We start from the raw sequence: 18,039 nt of genomic DNA on the forward strand, positions 1-18,039 counted from the left end.
TCTTTGATGTGACAATTCCTCGATTACACAGACAAAGTGGTAGCAGTCTGCTAAATAGGATCTAAACCATGCTAATGCAAGTCCGCAAATGCCAACATAATTCTCAAACCTATTCAAGAGAATGTCGTGACCTATGGTGTCAAAGACAGCACTAAGATCTAAAAGCACTAGAAGAGAAATGCAGCCGCGATCAGATGATAAGAGCAAGTCATTTGTAACTCTGATAAGTGCAGTCTTTGTACTGTGATGTGGCCTAAATCCTGACTGAAATTGTTCATATATACTATTTCTCTGTTATGAACATAGTTGGGAGGACACTACATTTTCTAGTATTTTCGACATAAATGTGAGATTTGAAATTGGTCTATACTTAGCCAATTCTCCAGGATCAAGCTGTGGCTTCTGAATATGCTTCCATATGACAGAATTAAATCTAACGTATGAGTATGGCGATGAATTGTTCCTGTCACATTTTGTCTGACTCCAAGAGAGTTGAGAATATCGATAAATGCTAATCCCACCGTGTCATTTTCATTATCTATGCGAATGTTGAAGGCACCAACAATTAAAGCTTGGCAAATTCACCAAGGAAATCAGAATATGGCCCAGGTGATCTATATACTGTAGCAAGGGCAAAAGACGACAGAGATTTTTTATTTGTATCTGATGGTGTCATTAAGCATTATTAGTTCAAAAGACTTAAACTTATATCCTGTCCTCTGAGTAACATCAAAAACTTCACTGTAAATTTCAGCAACACCTCCTCCTCGACCCTTCAGATGAGGCTCATGTTTATAACAATAACCTGGGGGAGTAGATTAATTTAAACTAATATATTCATCTGGTTTAAGCTAGGTTTCAGTCAAACAGAGCGCATCCAAACTATGATCTGTAATAATTTCATTTACAATTAGGGCTTTGGTTGAAAGAGATCTAATGTTTAGTAGCCCTACCTTTATATGTTTATCTTTTTGTTGTTGTTATTTTCAAGTTTTACCTTAATAACATTTTTTTCTAAATGATTTAGTGAGGGGTTTGTGTTTGGTAGTTCAGGGAACAGGCACAGTCTCTATGTGATATACAGGTGATTCACTCTCTATGTGTTGTAAACTCAGCAAAAAAGAAACGTCCTCTCACATTCAACTGCTTTTATTTCCAGCAAAATTAAAATGTGTATATATTTGTATGAACATAAAAAGACTCAACAACTGAGACATAAACTGAACAAGTTTCACAGACATGAACAGAAATGGAATAATGAGACACCGAACAAAGGGGAGTCAATATCAAAAGTAACAGTCAGTGTCTGGTGTGGCCGCCAGCTGCGTTAAGTACTGCAGTGCATCTCCTCCTCATGGACTGCATCAGATTTGCCAGTTCTTACTGTGAGATGTTACCCCTCTCTTCCACCAAGGCATTTTCAAGTTTCTGGACATTTCTGATGGGAATGGCCCTAGCCCTCACCCTCCAATCCAACAGGTCCCAGACGTGCTCAATGGGATTGAGATTCAGGCTTTTCGCTGGCCATGGCAAAACATTGACATTCCTGTCTTGCAGGAAATCATGCACAGAACGAGCAGTATGGCTGGTGGCATTGTCATGCTGGAGGATCATGTCAGGATGAGCCTGCAGGAAGGGTACCACATGAGGGAGGAGTATGTCTTCCCTGTAATGCACAGCATTGAGATTGCCTGCAATGACAACAAGCTCAGTCCGATGATGCTGTGACACACCGGCCTAGACCATGACAGACCCTCCACCTCCGAATCGATACCGCTCCAGAGTACAGGCCTCGGTGTAACATTCATTCCTTCGAGTCCAACCATCACCCCTAGTGAGACAAAACCATGACTTGTCAGTGAATAGGACTTTTCACCAGTCCTGTTTGGTCCAGCGAAGGTGGGTTTGTGCCCATAGGCAACGTTGTTGCTGGTGATGTCTGGTAAGGACCTGCCTTACAACAGGCCTACGAGCCCTCAGTCCAGCCTTTCTCAGCCTATTGTGGACAGTCTGAGCACTGACAGAAGGATTGTGCATTCCTGGTGTAACTCGGGCAGTTGTTGTAGCCATTCTGTATCTGTCCCGCAGGTGTGATGTTCGGATGTACTGATCTTGTGCAGGTGTTGTTACACATGGTCTGCCACTGCGAGGATGATCAGCTGTTCTTCCTGTCTCCCTGTAGTACTGTCTTAGGCGTCTCACATTACAGACATGGCAGTTTAATGCCCTGGCCACATCTGCAGTGCTCATGCTTCCTTGCAGCATGCCTATGGCACGTTCACGCAGGTGAGCAGGCACCCTAGGCATCTTTCTTCTGGTATTTTTCAGAGTCAGTAGAAAGGTCTCTTTAGTGTCTTAAGTTATTTTAACTGTGACCTTAATTCCGTACCATCTGTAAACTGTTAGTGTCTTAATGACTGTTCCACAGGTGCATGTGCATTAATTGTTTATGGTTCATTGAACAAGCATGGAAAACATTGTTTAAACCCTTTCCAATAAATATCTGTAGAGTTTATTTGTATTTTACAAAATTATCTTTAAAATACAGTATCCTGAAAAAGGGACGTTTCTTTTTTTGCTGAGTTTAGTTTATGTGACCTGTGTGACGTCTCAAGGCAGCTAGCAGACGTTCGGATTAGCCAGTTTGTCTGCTTGCTGACTTGGGCCACTGTTAGTCAAATACTATCATTATTGTGAAACTGATTTAGAGACTAGTACTTTAAAAGTCATTTACATTACATTTGTATATGTGAAGACTTTTATGTTGGTATTCCTTGACCTGTAAAGGATTATGGGTAATTTGCGGGAACTGGGGAGAAGAAGAGAGGGGGTTGGGCTTGAGTGAGCACATTTTCTCCTCTCCCGCTCTCTGAGTGAAACTATATTATTCTGCCAATTAAAGTTGTTAATCCTGTTGAATCCTGAGTCCATCATCTTCACTGGATATCTATAGAGCCCTCAGTAACTTTTAAACCCCACGCCTTACACTATTAAGGCTATGAGCCAAATTACTAGAGAGGAGTGCGGCACCTTCCCTGGAGGGATGGAGTCCGTCTCTTTTTAGCGTGTCAGATCTACCCCTAAAACTCTTCCAATTGTCTATAAATCCTATGCTATTCTCCGGACACCACTCAGACATCCAGCCATTCAGTGACACTAATCTACTATAAACCTCGTCACCACGAAAAGCAGGGAGATGGCCAGAGCATATTACAGTGTCTGGCATCATTTTTGCAAGTTCACACACCTCTTTAACATTATCTCTAGTGATCTCCGACTGGCGAAGCCGGACATCGTTAGTGCCATTAGTACAATTTTAGAAAATCTATGTTTAGCATTAGCCAACACCTGTAAATTTGATCTGATGTCAGATGCCATAGCCCCCAAAATACATTTAACAATAGTGGCTTGAGTCTCTATTTCCACGTTCCTTACAATAAAATCTCCTAGAACAAGGGCGCTTTCAACATGATTCTCTGTGTGTGCATCACTGAGTGGGGAGAATCGAATGGAAACCCTAACAGGAACGAGAGAGGGGTGTCACTTTGCTGAGTGAGTATGCTGCCGAGATGTCACCCAAACGCCCTGCTGCGGGGGCTCTACAGCCGGAACCAAAGTGTGTGTGTTGCTCGCTGTTCTACCTACAACCCGAAACAGTATCTACCGGCTTCTCTTTCTCACTGACCTCCACTAGCTTTCGAATGCATGTCTCTAACTCATTAAGCTTCTGTCAGCCTGACTAATTCCTTGCATTTATCACAAGTAAATACCTCACAGCTGACAGAAGAAGCTATAGTAAAGTATAGTATGTGGCATGCAATGCAGGAAGCAATAACATGAGCGGATGCCATGACTTACTGCAGTTGTTTGTTGTTGTTATGGTTGTTCTTGAGCGGCGAGGGTTTGAGATCGATGTGAAGCCCTCACACAATTGTTTGCTGTTGTTATGGTGGTTTCTGATCAGCAGAGGTTTGAGACTGATTCAGTAATCTGTGTAAAACACAGAGAAGAAAACAAATGCACGCAATTGAATTGCGAGATGTAGACAAGTGGAAAAAAAGGTGCACGCGGTAATAATATACATGCAGTTGAAACAGCAGAAAAGTGGAACAAAAACCGAAGCATGCGGTAAAATGGCAAAGGATAAACAGATGAACATAAAGGAATAAGCAGTGCTAAGCAGGCTAGCAACCTACAAAAAAACACAGACTCCTGCAGTGTGCCAGTAACTGGAACAGGAAGTGAGTGCAAGCGAGGAAATGAGTGCACCATTTCCTCAAATGTTTATAACAATTGTATTCTTTTCATTCAAGTGTGCTATAACAAAATATTAAATAATATATAAACAAAAATTATCACACAAATGTAATCATATATTAAAAAAAAATGCCTTCAGCTTAACTGGTACTCCCACATACCTTTAAGAGTAAAACATCCTGATCATATTTCATGTTTTCAAAGGTATTGTTTTTAGTTTTTTCCAGATATATTCTCTTTTATTCATTCTTAAATGCAATATGTAACTCCATATTCAGTTATGTAGTATGACTGGTGTATAGTAAGGGATGTACATATTCGCTATTCGGTACAATGTGAGAACTGTGTAATCATTTCAAGTCAGCAGTATGTGTACACAAGTAAATCTTGTTCATATCTGAATTAAATGCAGAGAACTGGTGTAGTTCACAGGACAAGAACAGGGATCCATTCACTACACTAGAACATGCCTCATCTAAAATATAAGGGTGCATTTTATTCTCAACGCATAAAAAATAAAACCTTCAAAAGGGTCACAGATGTTTTTTATTATTATTATTATTGTCAAAGACAAGTCTTGTGATACTAGAACCAGAATTGTTACTATCAGGAAAATGAAAAACAAAACAAAAAATGCAATGTCCTGCTGAAAATTAAGAGAACAAATCTTAAGTAATGAAAGTTTATCCATTCTGTCTGAGGTTCTTAAACATGAACAGTAGAAGGTGACACATTGTCTTTAATGAAAGAAATTCTGAGTCTTGCACTGCAGATACAACAAGCTGGCTATCACGTCCAATCGGTAGCCATTTCAGTAAGTAGGGCATCATGGTGAGATAGTTTATTTCTGCCAGAATGCTTTGGTAAATTCCCATTAAAGGCATCACAGGGTATCAGGGAACATTGTTCATAAATCACTGCATCATACCTGAGGGCTTAGGTCTCAGAGGCAGTGTATCAGTCAAAGTCTCAGCTTTTGATTCCTGGTGCCAGTCTGTGGGCATATCACAAAAATTAGAGTTTCATTAGGTGAAAAGGGGACTCGGGACAATGCTGGGCTAAAGTCATCAGTGTTTGCAGTAGTTGAACAGCAATGCTGAAAAGGAGGAATCTCCCTCTTTTTCTCAAGGTTGCTGCAATTGTGATTTTCAGTTTGTAACCTCAGTTGTTATTGTTCCTGCATCTGTGACGGCTTATGCTGTTGTTTGTTTTTCTCCCTCATTCGTGTCTCACAGGTGGAGCTGGCACGCATGATCAGCATTTCAATGGGAACGCTGATCGTTCCAGGGGAAGTGCTGATCATGCCAATGATTTACTTGCTTGCTACACCTGCTTCACTCTGACTGAACTCCCTACTTATTCCTTGTGTTTCCTCTCTTTCTTTGCAAGTTTATTGTTTGCACTGTCAAGTGTTAACCATGCTCTATTGTTTACCTGGAGATCTCGTGTATCTATTTGGTTGCCTGTCTCTGCCCGTGTATCGGGAAGTGTGATTATCTTCTAGTTCACCTTCACCTCTCTTCGCCGCCCAGTACCCTTTGAGGAGGATTCCTCGTTTTCTGCTGACATGTTGGGGGAGAGACCTTAGCCTGGGCTTTGCTTCGCACCACAACAGCTTCACCGCCTGTGAGACACATACTGAAAATCAGCTTCTACGGACATTCTTCAGATTGCTCCTGACTTCCACAATGCACACACTCATCCTATGTGGATGAAAGCCCTTTTCTTTTATTAATAAACTCATTGACTGGTCTCATCTGTGTTTGGGTCCCTTTGTCTCCCCTCACCCTCTTGACATCAGTTGGAGCAGCTTCAGAATTTGGCCCTAATGGGATAGGGGAAATGACAAACTGATGGTCCTCATGACCACCTCAAGGTCCACACCGTGCCTGACCCAGATTACGTTCCTGAAAGAATGCCTTACCAAACTCATAAGTGCTGATCATTACTGCACAGGCAGGAGCATCTTTGATTACTCTTGGGAGGAAACCTGTGAAAAATCCCCTGTACCCCATGTCAGTCCAAATATTCCTTGTTATGTTCCATGTGAAGGATGGCTTCTTCACAGAAACTGCTCCGTGAGCCTCCACCTCTCCTAACTGGATTTGCTTGCGTGTTTTCACCACATCAAACTGCAAGGTCAGAATTGCAGCTACTGCTCCCGAGATGGCCCCTGCTGAAAAACTGATGGTAAAAGAGGTCTGTGTGCACCGCTCACATAGCTGTGCCTTCACAAGTTCATAGTTAAACCAATACAGGGTGGAGAAGGGCATGTCCCACAGAACAGTGGGTCCCCAACCTCTCCAGAGAGATAGCCAGCCGTCCTGAGCCATGGCTGAGCAGATACACACCATCAACTCGCTATAGGGGTGCCTGCAAGACTGCATCTTTGTGTGTACTAACTCCATAGGGCTGATCACAGACACCGCTCCTAATCTGGCTAGTCCTCCTGTTATAAGAGCGATATGGTCCACCTGATAGCCCATGCCATAACGCGTGAAGTCTCTCAGCTGGTCGTAACGTGAAGTAGATGACTGTGGCTGGAACCGCCATCACCAGTGTGGGGGAAAGTCCGCTCCACAGAGACCTGAGCCCCTCATGATTTGTGATCTTCACAAATGCATCCACACTGCCGCTGAAGCGGGTTGGGGTTTTGTACCAACTGACACAGGTTGACACATTCTGGCACACATAGATGTGGTCCATCAAGCCATTACAATAGAGAAAACATTTTTGAAGGCCAGATGACCCCAGTCCAGGGCCTTGAATCTGCTGCTAGGGTTTGATGGAGGAGTGTTTGCTGGGCTTGAAGTCTGATCTTCACCACATCCAGTGGTGTGACAAAAAGGGATGTTAGTACAGCACCAATGCCAGATGCCAGCATCTGCTGCATGGGTGAGATGGCAGCCAAAGGCCTGACTGCAGTCCCTTCCACCATCCTGTCGGCCCACCTTAATTCTAAGAAGGGAGGGTTTTTGTACATCTCGACGCTTTCTGCCATGCTGAAGTGTTGTGTCTCATACTGAGTCCTACAAGGTACAAGGAATGCCTATTACAAGTTACACCCCCTTTAAATAGCAGGCAAAATGCTTTAGTCTTGCAACAATTGAATGTCACATTAATACACTGTGTTTGTTGTGTTTATTTGAGTCCCACTTTAACAGCTATCCCTACCCCTAAATTAACGCTAACCACAAACTTTTAAAATAAAAGTTTGTAAAATTATTAAATATAGCACAACTTAAAAGTTCTATTGAATACAATCATATCGCCGTATTAGTAGGTGGTGACAGTGAGGAGAAATGTGATGAAAATGAAGAGGAAAAGAAGCTACCATATGCTAAGCAAATCATTAGCTTGTGAGTGAACTAGAGAAAACATAACAAATAAATGTTTAATGTCCCCATTTATAGTATATCTTCTGTTTAATAATATGACATAATGGGACATATAATTTAAATGTTATTTTTTGTTATATTTACATAGTTAAGACAACCATACAGCGATTGCATAGGATTTTAAAAGTTATTTTAGCCAATAGAATCCCTTTATAATCCAAGAGGGGCATTACTTTAGGGTGACCAGATGTCTCGGTTTACCTGGGACAGTCCCGTTTTTAAGAGGTGTGTCCTGACAATTCTCTAAAAAATATAATTATGTCCCTGTTTCAGCTGGTAGGCTCACTGATTTTTTTCTTCCTAAATTAAATATCCTCATTATCCTTCTTGCTATTGCCTCTGGTATCGTTTGCAGAGAAGAGAAGCAATTTCGATGTGTCGCATGTTGATTTGCCCCTATTTTTATTCTAGTCTTTCAGCAAACCAGCTGAAATTTATCAGGTTACCATGGTGATGATGTCTTGGCACTCACGCTCTTTAACGTCCTGTCAGTCAGCGCAAGTAGAAATGCACTAATAAAAATGAGTAATCAACAATGAGCTGAAGCCGATCCATTTATTCATGCAACACGTGAAAATTAAAATGAGTTGTTTTTGCTGTCACTGTGAATGTTCTTTTCCCACGACCACGGAGGTAAATCAGACAATGTCACATTCAGAGAGCTACACTGTACTTTATACATTGTACAAGCAGTTAAATGTTGAGATGTGGGATTGTGTTTTGAAGTTTAGGTTCCAGTGTTGTGAACTTTGTTTTAAAATATGTACCTGACCTGGCATGACAAGTAATTTCATAATTACACATGCAATATGACATCATATGGATAGAATAGGTGTATGGTATGCATGGTAAGCATGATTTACATAGCACAACTTCCGCTCTCTTTTCCAAATGATGAGTCTAAAGTGGCATTCATCATCTCGCTCCTGACTGGCAGAGCATTAGATTGGACTACTGCAGTGTGGAATCAGAGTTTGGATATGAGAAACTCCCTGGATATGTTTACAGACAATTTCAAGGGCATTTTCATGCATCCTAAGGGGGGAGAGGGAGTGGAGAACCGACTGTCGCACTTCACCCAAGGCACTGCGATGGCAGCGGAGTACACTTTAACTTTCCATATGCTTGCTGCACAAACAGGTTGGCCTGACGCACCCCTCAAGACCATATATCAAAATGGGCTCAATGATACCCTGCAGTCTGAGTTGGCTAGTCGAGATGAGAATCTCACTCTAGAACAATTTATTCTCCTCTCCATAAAACTGGATAATCTCATTCGCAGTCATACTCCCATCTCTCGAATGTTTAACGTGTCCCATTGCACCCCTCTGGAGTCACCCACTGAGCCCATGCAGTTGGGACATGCCCATCTAACCAGAGAAGAGAGACAAAGACGCATCACTCAGAGACTCTGCCTCTATTGTGGTGAGACTGGTCCTTTCATCACCACATGTCCCACTCACCCTTCCAAGTCCTCGTCCTTAAACCCGTTAAGCGTCTCCCATGTACCTCCCATTGAGAATAGAGTTATGCTGGTGCCTGTTATATTTAGAACAGCCACTACCAGTCTCGCTACCACAGCCCTCCTAGACTCTGGTGCTGCTGGTAATTTTATTAATGATAAACTGGTTTCTCACCTTGCTCTTGAGACTGCTTCTATTGTTCCTCCTCTCTCTTACACAGCATTAGATGGGCGACCTCTCCGCACCAGTCCCATTCAACGAATCACACATGAACTCTCTGTGCAAGTTGGAGCCTGTCATTTTGAATCTCTGCAGTTTCTCATCACCTCCACATTCCACTGGTGTTAGGCTACCCATGGCTAGTGAAACACGCTCCCGACATCTCTTGGTCATGGGGCGAAATCACAGAATGGAGCCCATTCTGCATAACAAACTGTCCACAGTTGGTCAGTTCCATACCATGTTGTACAACCTGTGTAAACCCCACTGACTCCTCTCCATTATCCATCCTGCCATCCTGTGACCACGATTACCTGTCTGTCTTCAGAAAGTCCAAGGCCACCAGATTACCACCTCATCACTCTCATGACTGTGCTATAGACCTTCTCCCCGGTACTCTACCCCCCCCCCCAGAGTCATGTATACACACTCTCGCTTCCTGAGATGAAGGCTATGGATGAATATGTGGCAGCCGTGAGGTTCTTCTTCATTGAGAAGAAGGATGGAGGACTGAGACCTTGTATCGATTACAGAGGGCTCAATTCCATCACCATTAAATATCCTTACCCACTATCTCTGGTTCTGATGGACTTAGAACAACTGTGAGAGGCCCATATCTTCACCAAGCCAGACTTACGCCATGCATACAACCTCATTCCCATCCGAGAGGGTGACGAGTGGAAGACGGCATTCATCATGAATTCGGGTCACAATGAGTACTGGGTCATGCCGTATGGCCTAGCCAACTCACTGTCCATATTTCAAGCCTTTATGAATTAGATTTTCCGTGATCTCCTCAACTGATGTGTCATTGTCTACATTGATGATATTCTGATATACTCACACTCTCTTTCTAAACACATCAAGCAGGTTCGTCAGGTCTTACAGTGTTTGAGAGATAATCATCTGTTCGTCAAAGCTGAGAAGTGTGAGTTCCACGTCACCACCATTTTCCTTTTGGGGTATGTTCTAAGTCCCGAGGGTGCAAACATGGACTCATCTAAAGTGGAAGCAGTCAAGAACTGGCCTCAGCCCACTACTTTAAAGGAACTACAGAGGTTTCTGGGGTTTGCAAACGTCTACCGACGATACATTCGCAAATTCATTGTTATTGCAGGCCCCCTCACCTCCCTGTTGCGAGGTAAGCCCAAGACGCTGGCTTGGAACTCGGTGGCCATCTATGCCTTTCAATAATTGAAATATCAGTTTACCTCATCCCCTATGCTACGACACAAGGACCCTTCCAAACCATTCATGGTGGAGGTCGATGCTTCTAACTCAGGGGTCGCAGCCATACTCTCCCAATGCCACAGTGATACACCAAAGGTGTTTTCGTGCGCCTACTTCTCCAGAAAACTGAACCCGGCAGAACAAAACTACGATGTAGGAAACCGGGAACTACTGGCTATGAAAACTGCCTTTGAGGAATGGCGGCATTTGCTTGAGGGTGCTTAACATCCATTTACAATGCTCACTGACCACCGTAATCTCCAGTACATCCAGTCCGCCAAGCATTTGACCACCAGCCAGGCTCGTTGGGCACTTTTCTTTGCTAGATTCAATTTCACCGTAACTTATCGTCCTGGCTTCACAAATACCAAGCAGATGCACTTTCTCACCTACACGCCACCACCCAACAGGAAGAGGCTCTGCCCACCATCCTACCTGGTTCCGTTGTAGCTGCCCCTGTACATTGGGATATCATGAAGGACATTTTACAGGCCCAGCAATCTGAACCATCCCTTGCAAACTGCCCCCCTGATAAGACTTTTGTGCCTTCTCCTCTCCGCTCCCGGGTTATGTATTGGGTTCATTCCTCACTCTGCTCGGGACACCCAGGGGAGAACAGCACCACACACCTTGTGCAAAACCGTTTCTGGTGGCCTAACCTCCCACATGATGTCTCTAACTATGTCAAGAGTTGTTCTGTTTGTGCACAATCCAAGTCTTCCAGGTTCCTTCCTGCAGGACTCCTCCATCCTGTTCCAGTTCCTCTACGTCCCTGGTCACACATTTCAGTCGACTTCCTAACTGACTTACCCCCATCACAGGGTAACACCACCATCCTGGTTGCCATATATCGGTTCTCTAAGGCCTGCCATCTCATCCCCCTCCCGAAACTCCCCTCTGCGTTGGAGACTGTGGAAATGATCTTCCATCAGGTGTTTCGGTTCTATGGTCTACCTGAGGATATTGTGTTGGACCGGGGCCCCCAATTCACCTCCCACATTTGGAAGGAGTACTGCAATTTCCTTCATGTCAACATCATCTTGATGTCAGGTTATCATCCGCAATCCAATGGCCAGGCAGAACAGCTGAATCAGGAGGTTGGTCAATTTCTACGCACTTTCTGTTATGATAATCAACCTGATTTCTTTCCTGGGCAGAGTATGCACAGAACTCTCTCCAAAATTCCTCCAGTGGCATGACCCCCTTTCAGTGTGTCCTGGGTTATCAACATCCGCTCTTCCCCTGGTCTGGAGAACCCTCTGACGTTCCCGCTATCAATCACTGGATGAGGAGGAGCAATTACGTCTGGGAGGCAGCCCATGTCCACCTACAAAGGGCCGTCCGTCAACAGAAACTCTAGGCCGACAAGCACCACAGACCTTTCCCTACCCTGCAGCCTGGGCAGAGAGTCTGGTTATCCACCCGGGATTTGCGTCTACGCCTCCCCTGCAAGAAACTCACACTCGGGTATGTGGGCCCATTCAAAATTATTAAAAAATAAATTCTGTATGTCACCAGTTACAACTGCCTCCTGACTACCATATCTCTCTGACATTCCATGTCTCTCGGTGGCTGGGCCCTCTGGCACCTCTGAGGATGTTCTTCCCCCACCTCCTCTGGACCTTAACGGGGACATCACGTATCAGGTCAATGCCCTCCTTAACTCTCGTCAGAGAGGTCATTGTATGTTCTACCTGGTTGACTGGGAGGGATATGGCCCTGAGGAACGGTCCTGGGTGGCCGCGGAGGATATCCTTGATCCTTGACTCATCTCAGAATTCTACCGAGCTCATCCCAACCACCCTGCTTCGCGACCTCGGGGAAGACCCCCCGGTTGGAGGGGGGGACCTAAGAAGAGGAGAGGGACCTAAAAGGGGGAGTACTGTAATATCTATTGACTCTGTCACCCCTCACCCCTCCTACATGAGATCAGCCTCGCCTGATTACTGACTCTCTCCCACACCTGCAACGCATTCCTTCTGATTACACCCGTCTGTATATTCTCAGTTGTATCTTGTTCACACTGCGAAGTCTTTCCATTCTCTTGTGTTTGCATTTCTGAGAGTTTATCTACACTTGCTATCTCCTGTGCCTTGATCCTAGTCTGTCTATTGTTTATCCTGCTGCCTATCATTTTGGAACTGTCTGCCTGTATACTTGATCATCTGGTTTTGACCCTTGCCTCCCTTCACCGATTACGTCTCTTTTACAGCTCTGCATATGGATCTTACTCCTGTGTCCGAGTCTGTATTGTCACAATAGGCTACATGGAATTTGTACATTTAAAAAAAAGCTAATGTTGTTAAATATTGGAAAACAAAATATAAAATAAAATATACATTTTCACAAAGTATATATACAGTTAAGTGCAGACGTTTGCATGCCCCTTTTGTTTTACAAGTTTTCAGATACCTTTCAGAATGTATACAAATATAAGAGATAGAATATCATAGTATATCACTACCTTTCAGAAGCTACACAACACAACATTTACTCTAATTTACACAAATCATCCTGTTCAAAAGAAACCCTTTGTTCTCCTTGTGTTGCCTTCTTGAGCATCAGTGAAAGTTTGCACCTTTTGTAATAGTTGTGTATTAGTCCCTCAATTGCCCTAAGTGTGAAAAGCTGGATCTCAAAATCATATAGCCACTGTAGAACTCCAGTGTGCAGGAGATGCTGGGAAACCAAAGAATGTACAGTAGTTGGGGGATTTTTCTTATGAAAAGTTGACAGCTTCACTGCTCAGGACAAAGCAGGGACTTTGAACAATTATTACACAAACAGTTATTGATCATCGAGAAAGTAACACATCCATCATATTAAGAACCAAGGAAATGTCAACTTTTGAACAGAATCATTTGTGTAAATTCAGTTCCTATTTTGTCTTGTGGAATATATGTGAGTATCTGTTATGTCAAATAGCTTCTTCAGGGCAGTATTACATTAAACAAAATGCAATTTTCATGATATATATATATATATATATATATATATATATATATATATATATATATATATATATATATATATATATATTATGCAGTTACTATTTATTAATGTTAACAAAGGTAACCTTATAATAAAGTGCTACCAATGTTTTAGACTGTAGTAACTATAGTTTTTGGCAGATTTTTTTTTATTATTATTATTTTTTTATGTAAACCATGGGTTTACTATAGTAATATTGTTGTAACTATGAAACTTAAGTTAAGTAAACATGTTTTGTTTTTTTTGGGGGGGGGGGGGTGGTGGAAACCATGGTTTTAATACAGTATACTTTATCCATATAGTAACCATGGTTTTACTATTTCCATTTACTTTTGTGGTTACTATAGTATTACCACAAATACCATGGTATTTGTAGTAAAATCAAAATAACTACAAAATTATTATTTTTTATTACAATAGTTTTTGTTTTCCTGTATTATCATTATGGTTTTACTGCGAATATCAAGGTTAAAATATGGTTATTTTAGTATAACCATGGTAAATGTATTGCAAAACTTATTACGAGGGAAAGCAAAATTATTGCGAGGGCATGCAAAACTTATTGTGAGGGAACGCAAAACTGTTGCGAGGGCACGCAAAACTATTACGAGGGAACACAAAACTTACTGCGAGGGAACGCAAAACTATTGCGAGGGCATGCAAAACTATTACGAGGGAACACAAAACTATTTACAAAAAAATTCCCGCCCTGTCCTCTAAGGGGATCTGTACAATTATGAGCATATTCATATACTATATTTTCACAATACTCCAAGGTACGTCAAAGAATACCACAGTACTACCATAGTAATGTCAAAACATGGTAATATCATGGTACTTTTTTGTGCACCATTTTGATACTCTTTTGGGTGGAGATGTGTTTACCTGCAGTACAAAGTTGTTCAAAAGCTGCACCAACATGATTTCTCGGCAAGCCAACATGCATTTACTTGTATGTAAATATATGCAATGTAAATTAAATTTCCAATACCCTGAAATCAGTCTCATTATGCCTAATTTACCTTCTCTTGTGGCGTGACCACATTGAATTGTGTTGCGTCAAAATCGTGGGAGACCCGGGTTCCCTTCCCATGTTGAAGTAATTGCATTTGCATAATCAGTGAAAATGTTAATATGGGGGGGATAGAGTTAATAAAATATGTATTCCTCTTCACTGTATTGCATCCTTTACAGCTAAAAACAGCTTTTCACCCAGAAACTGAGAAGGATATGGCTGCAGACAGAGCTCCAAAAAGGGGCAGGAGCTCCAAACCACCACCAAAGATATAGGGACCACCTAAACTAATCCTTTCCCTAAACGTGTGTGGAAGTGATGCCCCCTTTAAGAGTTGGTGCAACCCCCTTTTGGAGTAACCCTGCCCGTTCAGGAGTAACTTCGCCCTCTTTCGGAGATTCCGCCCCCTTTTGGATGTCTCCGGTAGGTATGGGAAATACCACTTATTTTCTTTTTTTTCGATCTGATACCAATAATATCAAGTCCAATATCGTTGATACCAGTACAATACCTCTATGAAATTGATTTTTTTGCAATTTCTTGGGATAAAATGGGTAATTTAAAATATTATTTTAGTCATAATTCAAGTCATTATTTTTTTACATTTATGAGCCTAAACAAAAAATTATTAGACTTCTGCTTTGTTTACCCTTACAAAAATTAACCCTGGTTTTACCACAATATTACTGTAGTATAACCATGGTTTTCGCCAAAAACAAAAACATCGTTACTACAGCCATGGTTATTACAGTCATGGTTATTACAATATTACTTATGTGAAACCATGGTTGATTTTAGTGTATTATTATTATTATTATTATTATTATTATTATTATTATTTATAAAAATAAAAAAAAATTACAGAACATTATCAAAGATCTAACAACTTTTAATTTAAATAAACTTGTAACAAATGCCACGCAAACACATCATAATAAATGTCACCTTTAGATATGTTTTTATTTAGTGTGAATTTACTCCAGAACATTATGTCTGTTTTTCTCTCATTACCTTAGCATGGCACTGATCCCATTTGTTTGAACGAGCGTTGTGATGACAAAAGCGCTTGTCTGCTTGTGTCTTTCAGCATTTATGCACATTAAGATGTGCAAAAGAAGAAATAGTTCCCATCCTGCACAAATATTTGCTAATATAGCCTAATTCTTTTTATTTCACTTTGAAGCTTATAATATATGTTCATGTAACCACATAATAATATCCCTAGTTTAAAAAAACATTAGAATCGATATTTTTGTGTGAGGATCGATATTTTTGAAACCATATTAGTATCGGAAGTCTCTAGCATGCGGCTATACCTGCTTTTAGAAACTGGAGCTCACACATGCCCTTACGTTCAAAAACACTTCCTGCTTCAGCCAGTGGAAGTAGTGGTTTGAATTTTGGTAAGCACAGACAGAACTGAGCTGAAGAGCTTTAGATCTACTGTAGCCAGATTCACAGTGAGATCAGTATGGCTGCACATGCAGCTGTTGGATTTAATAAAGACTTTCTTCTTAGTTGGCAAAAGATAGGGAACTGAAAATAGAGTTTTTAAAAGAAAATGGATTAGTTTGGGCATGGCCTGAGTGAGATACAGCTCCAAACAATTCAGTGCGTGAATCAGTTATCCAAATGAACTGGGAATTGATTCAGAACATTAGAATTTGAGAAAATTGTACATATTCATATTACCATGTGTGTCCTTATACATGCTTAAATCCCTATTACTGTTAAAACAACCAGAATTTTACAGATCTTATATATAAATAAAGTAAAAACATGATTATATGAATGGCAGGACCATACGAAATGTCATGCTTGCCTTTCTTTTTCATCTGTTTAATAAGCATATATAGAGGTGATTATTGGCTGCACAAATGTTAAAGTTACTGTCAGAGGCTAAAGTTCAAGGCTGCTTAAGTAACATAATTTTTCACTCCTGTTGATAGAGCCAGTTCAAAGAAGAGAATTAATAGGAGGCCATGACTGATAAGGGCCAATGGGGGACTTTTGCCAAGAAATCGGCTTTATTTCTAAACTTTCACCTTCACTGGTTGTTTCACCACCATAAATAGATAATGTCCTACCCAGCTGCATGTGTCTCCACCTCATTAGAACATAAAACAGACTCATTGTGAGATATAGAGAACTTTAAGCTACACAACAACATTGTGTTGTTTTCCTTGATGACCATAATCTCCTCCAGCTGACAAAAGCCACAGTGAGACGTTTTCTTTTACAGCATTGATAGAATGGTTGGCGTATGGTTGTTCCTGAATCTCTTCCTCTTTGGTTCAGCTGAAGCTGGGAAATTGTTGGTCATTCCATCAGATGGCAGCCTCTGGCTAGGGATGAAGCCTATTGTGGAGGAGCTCGGGAGGAGAGGAAACCAGGTGGTGGTTGTCATCCCAGACTCGAGCATGACTATGGGTCCTTCAGAACATACAACCACCCTTACATTCCCAGCAACCTACACGAGGGAGGAAGTACTGGGGAACTTGGAAGGCTTTTTTACCACAATTCTGAATATTGATCTCTCTTCTGACATGTCAAAATTCCTGTTTTTCTTCAGACAAATGGGCTTTCTTCAAAAATATATAGTGAGGAATGCAGAGGATCTGCTCTTCAATGAGGACTTAATGAAAAAACTGCAAGACTACAACTTTGATGCTATTCTCACAGACTCATTTGAGCCTGTTGGTGTTATTGTTAGTGAATATCTCTCAATTCCAGCTATGTATATGACAATAAACTTTCCTTGTGGTGTCGACACTCTTGCCAACCAATGTCCAAGTCCGCCCTCTTACATTCCACAACGCGTTACTGAATTTAAAGACCAGATGAATTTTGGGCAGAGGAGTGTGAACCTGGTAAGAAGTCTACTGCAACCCATAGCTTGTAAATTTGTGCTTGGTGAAGCAGATGAAATTGCCTCACGTCTACTAAAGAGAAAAACATCTGTGATGGAGATTATGAGCCGTGCAGCTCTCTGGTTTATGCGTTTTGACTTTGCCTTTGAATTCCCACGACCGATGATGCCTAACATGATCATGATTGGAGGAATGGCAACCAGTAAGCCAAAACCTCTGTCACAGGTAAGCTTTTATAATTGCATTTGCGTGCTTGTTCCACTGTGACATTATCAGTATTATAGTTCACTTTTTGCCACAACATCAGTTTTTTTCTTTATTCCGGTCTATTTTTGTCATGAACTGTGAAGAAGACATCATTTCCACTGAGTTGAGAATACTGTCTCAATAGGTAGGACATTCTCTATCAAAATCTACAGTAATTGATAGAGAATGTCCTACCTATGCTGACTGTTTTTTGCTGAAATCTCGCCCTCTTCTGTCAGGAGGTCTGTCACACTCAGAGATTAAGAATGGAAGATGTAGCAAGCTAAGCTACAAACTACTACAGAAAGAAATAATTAACCTAAAACAGATAAACTGAAAGTTACACTTAA

At 41.5% G+C, this 18,039-nt stretch overlaps 1 protein-coding gene and 1 pseudogene across 3 annotated transcripts in view; one reads left to right on the forward strand and one right to left on the reverse strand.

The window, feature by feature from the left end:
* The window catches only part of LOC127446774 (UDP-glucuronosyltransferase-like), a 52,078-nt gene that overhangs the window by 17,855 nt on the left and 16,184 nt on the right, over positions 1 to 18,039 (forward strand). The window contains exon 1 of one of the 3 annotated variants that reach the window (XM_051707974.1): positions 16,725 to 17,668. The exons of the other annotated variants lie outside the window; for them this stretch is intronic. Coding sequence (XP_051563934.1) covers positions 16,826 to 17,668 — 843 coding nt within the window. The 5' untranslated portion in view covers positions 16,725 to 16,825. Of the gene's footprint in view, positions 1 to 16,724; positions 17,669 to 18,039 lie in introns of those variants that run through there. 3 annotated transcript variants of the gene reach the window in all.
* On the reverse strand, positions 6,129 to 7,195 carry LOC127447295 (probable mitochondrial glutathione transporter SLC25A39; annotated as a pseudogene).

This window comes from Myxocyprinus asiaticus, chromosome 10 (genome assembly GCF_019703515.2).
Source record: "Myxocyprinus asiaticus isolate MX2 ecotype Aquarium Trade chromosome 10, UBuf_Myxa_2, whole genome shotgun sequence".
Lineage (NCBI taxonomy): Eukaryota > Metazoa > Chordata > Actinopteri > Cypriniformes > Catostomidae > Myxocyprinus > Myxocyprinus asiaticus.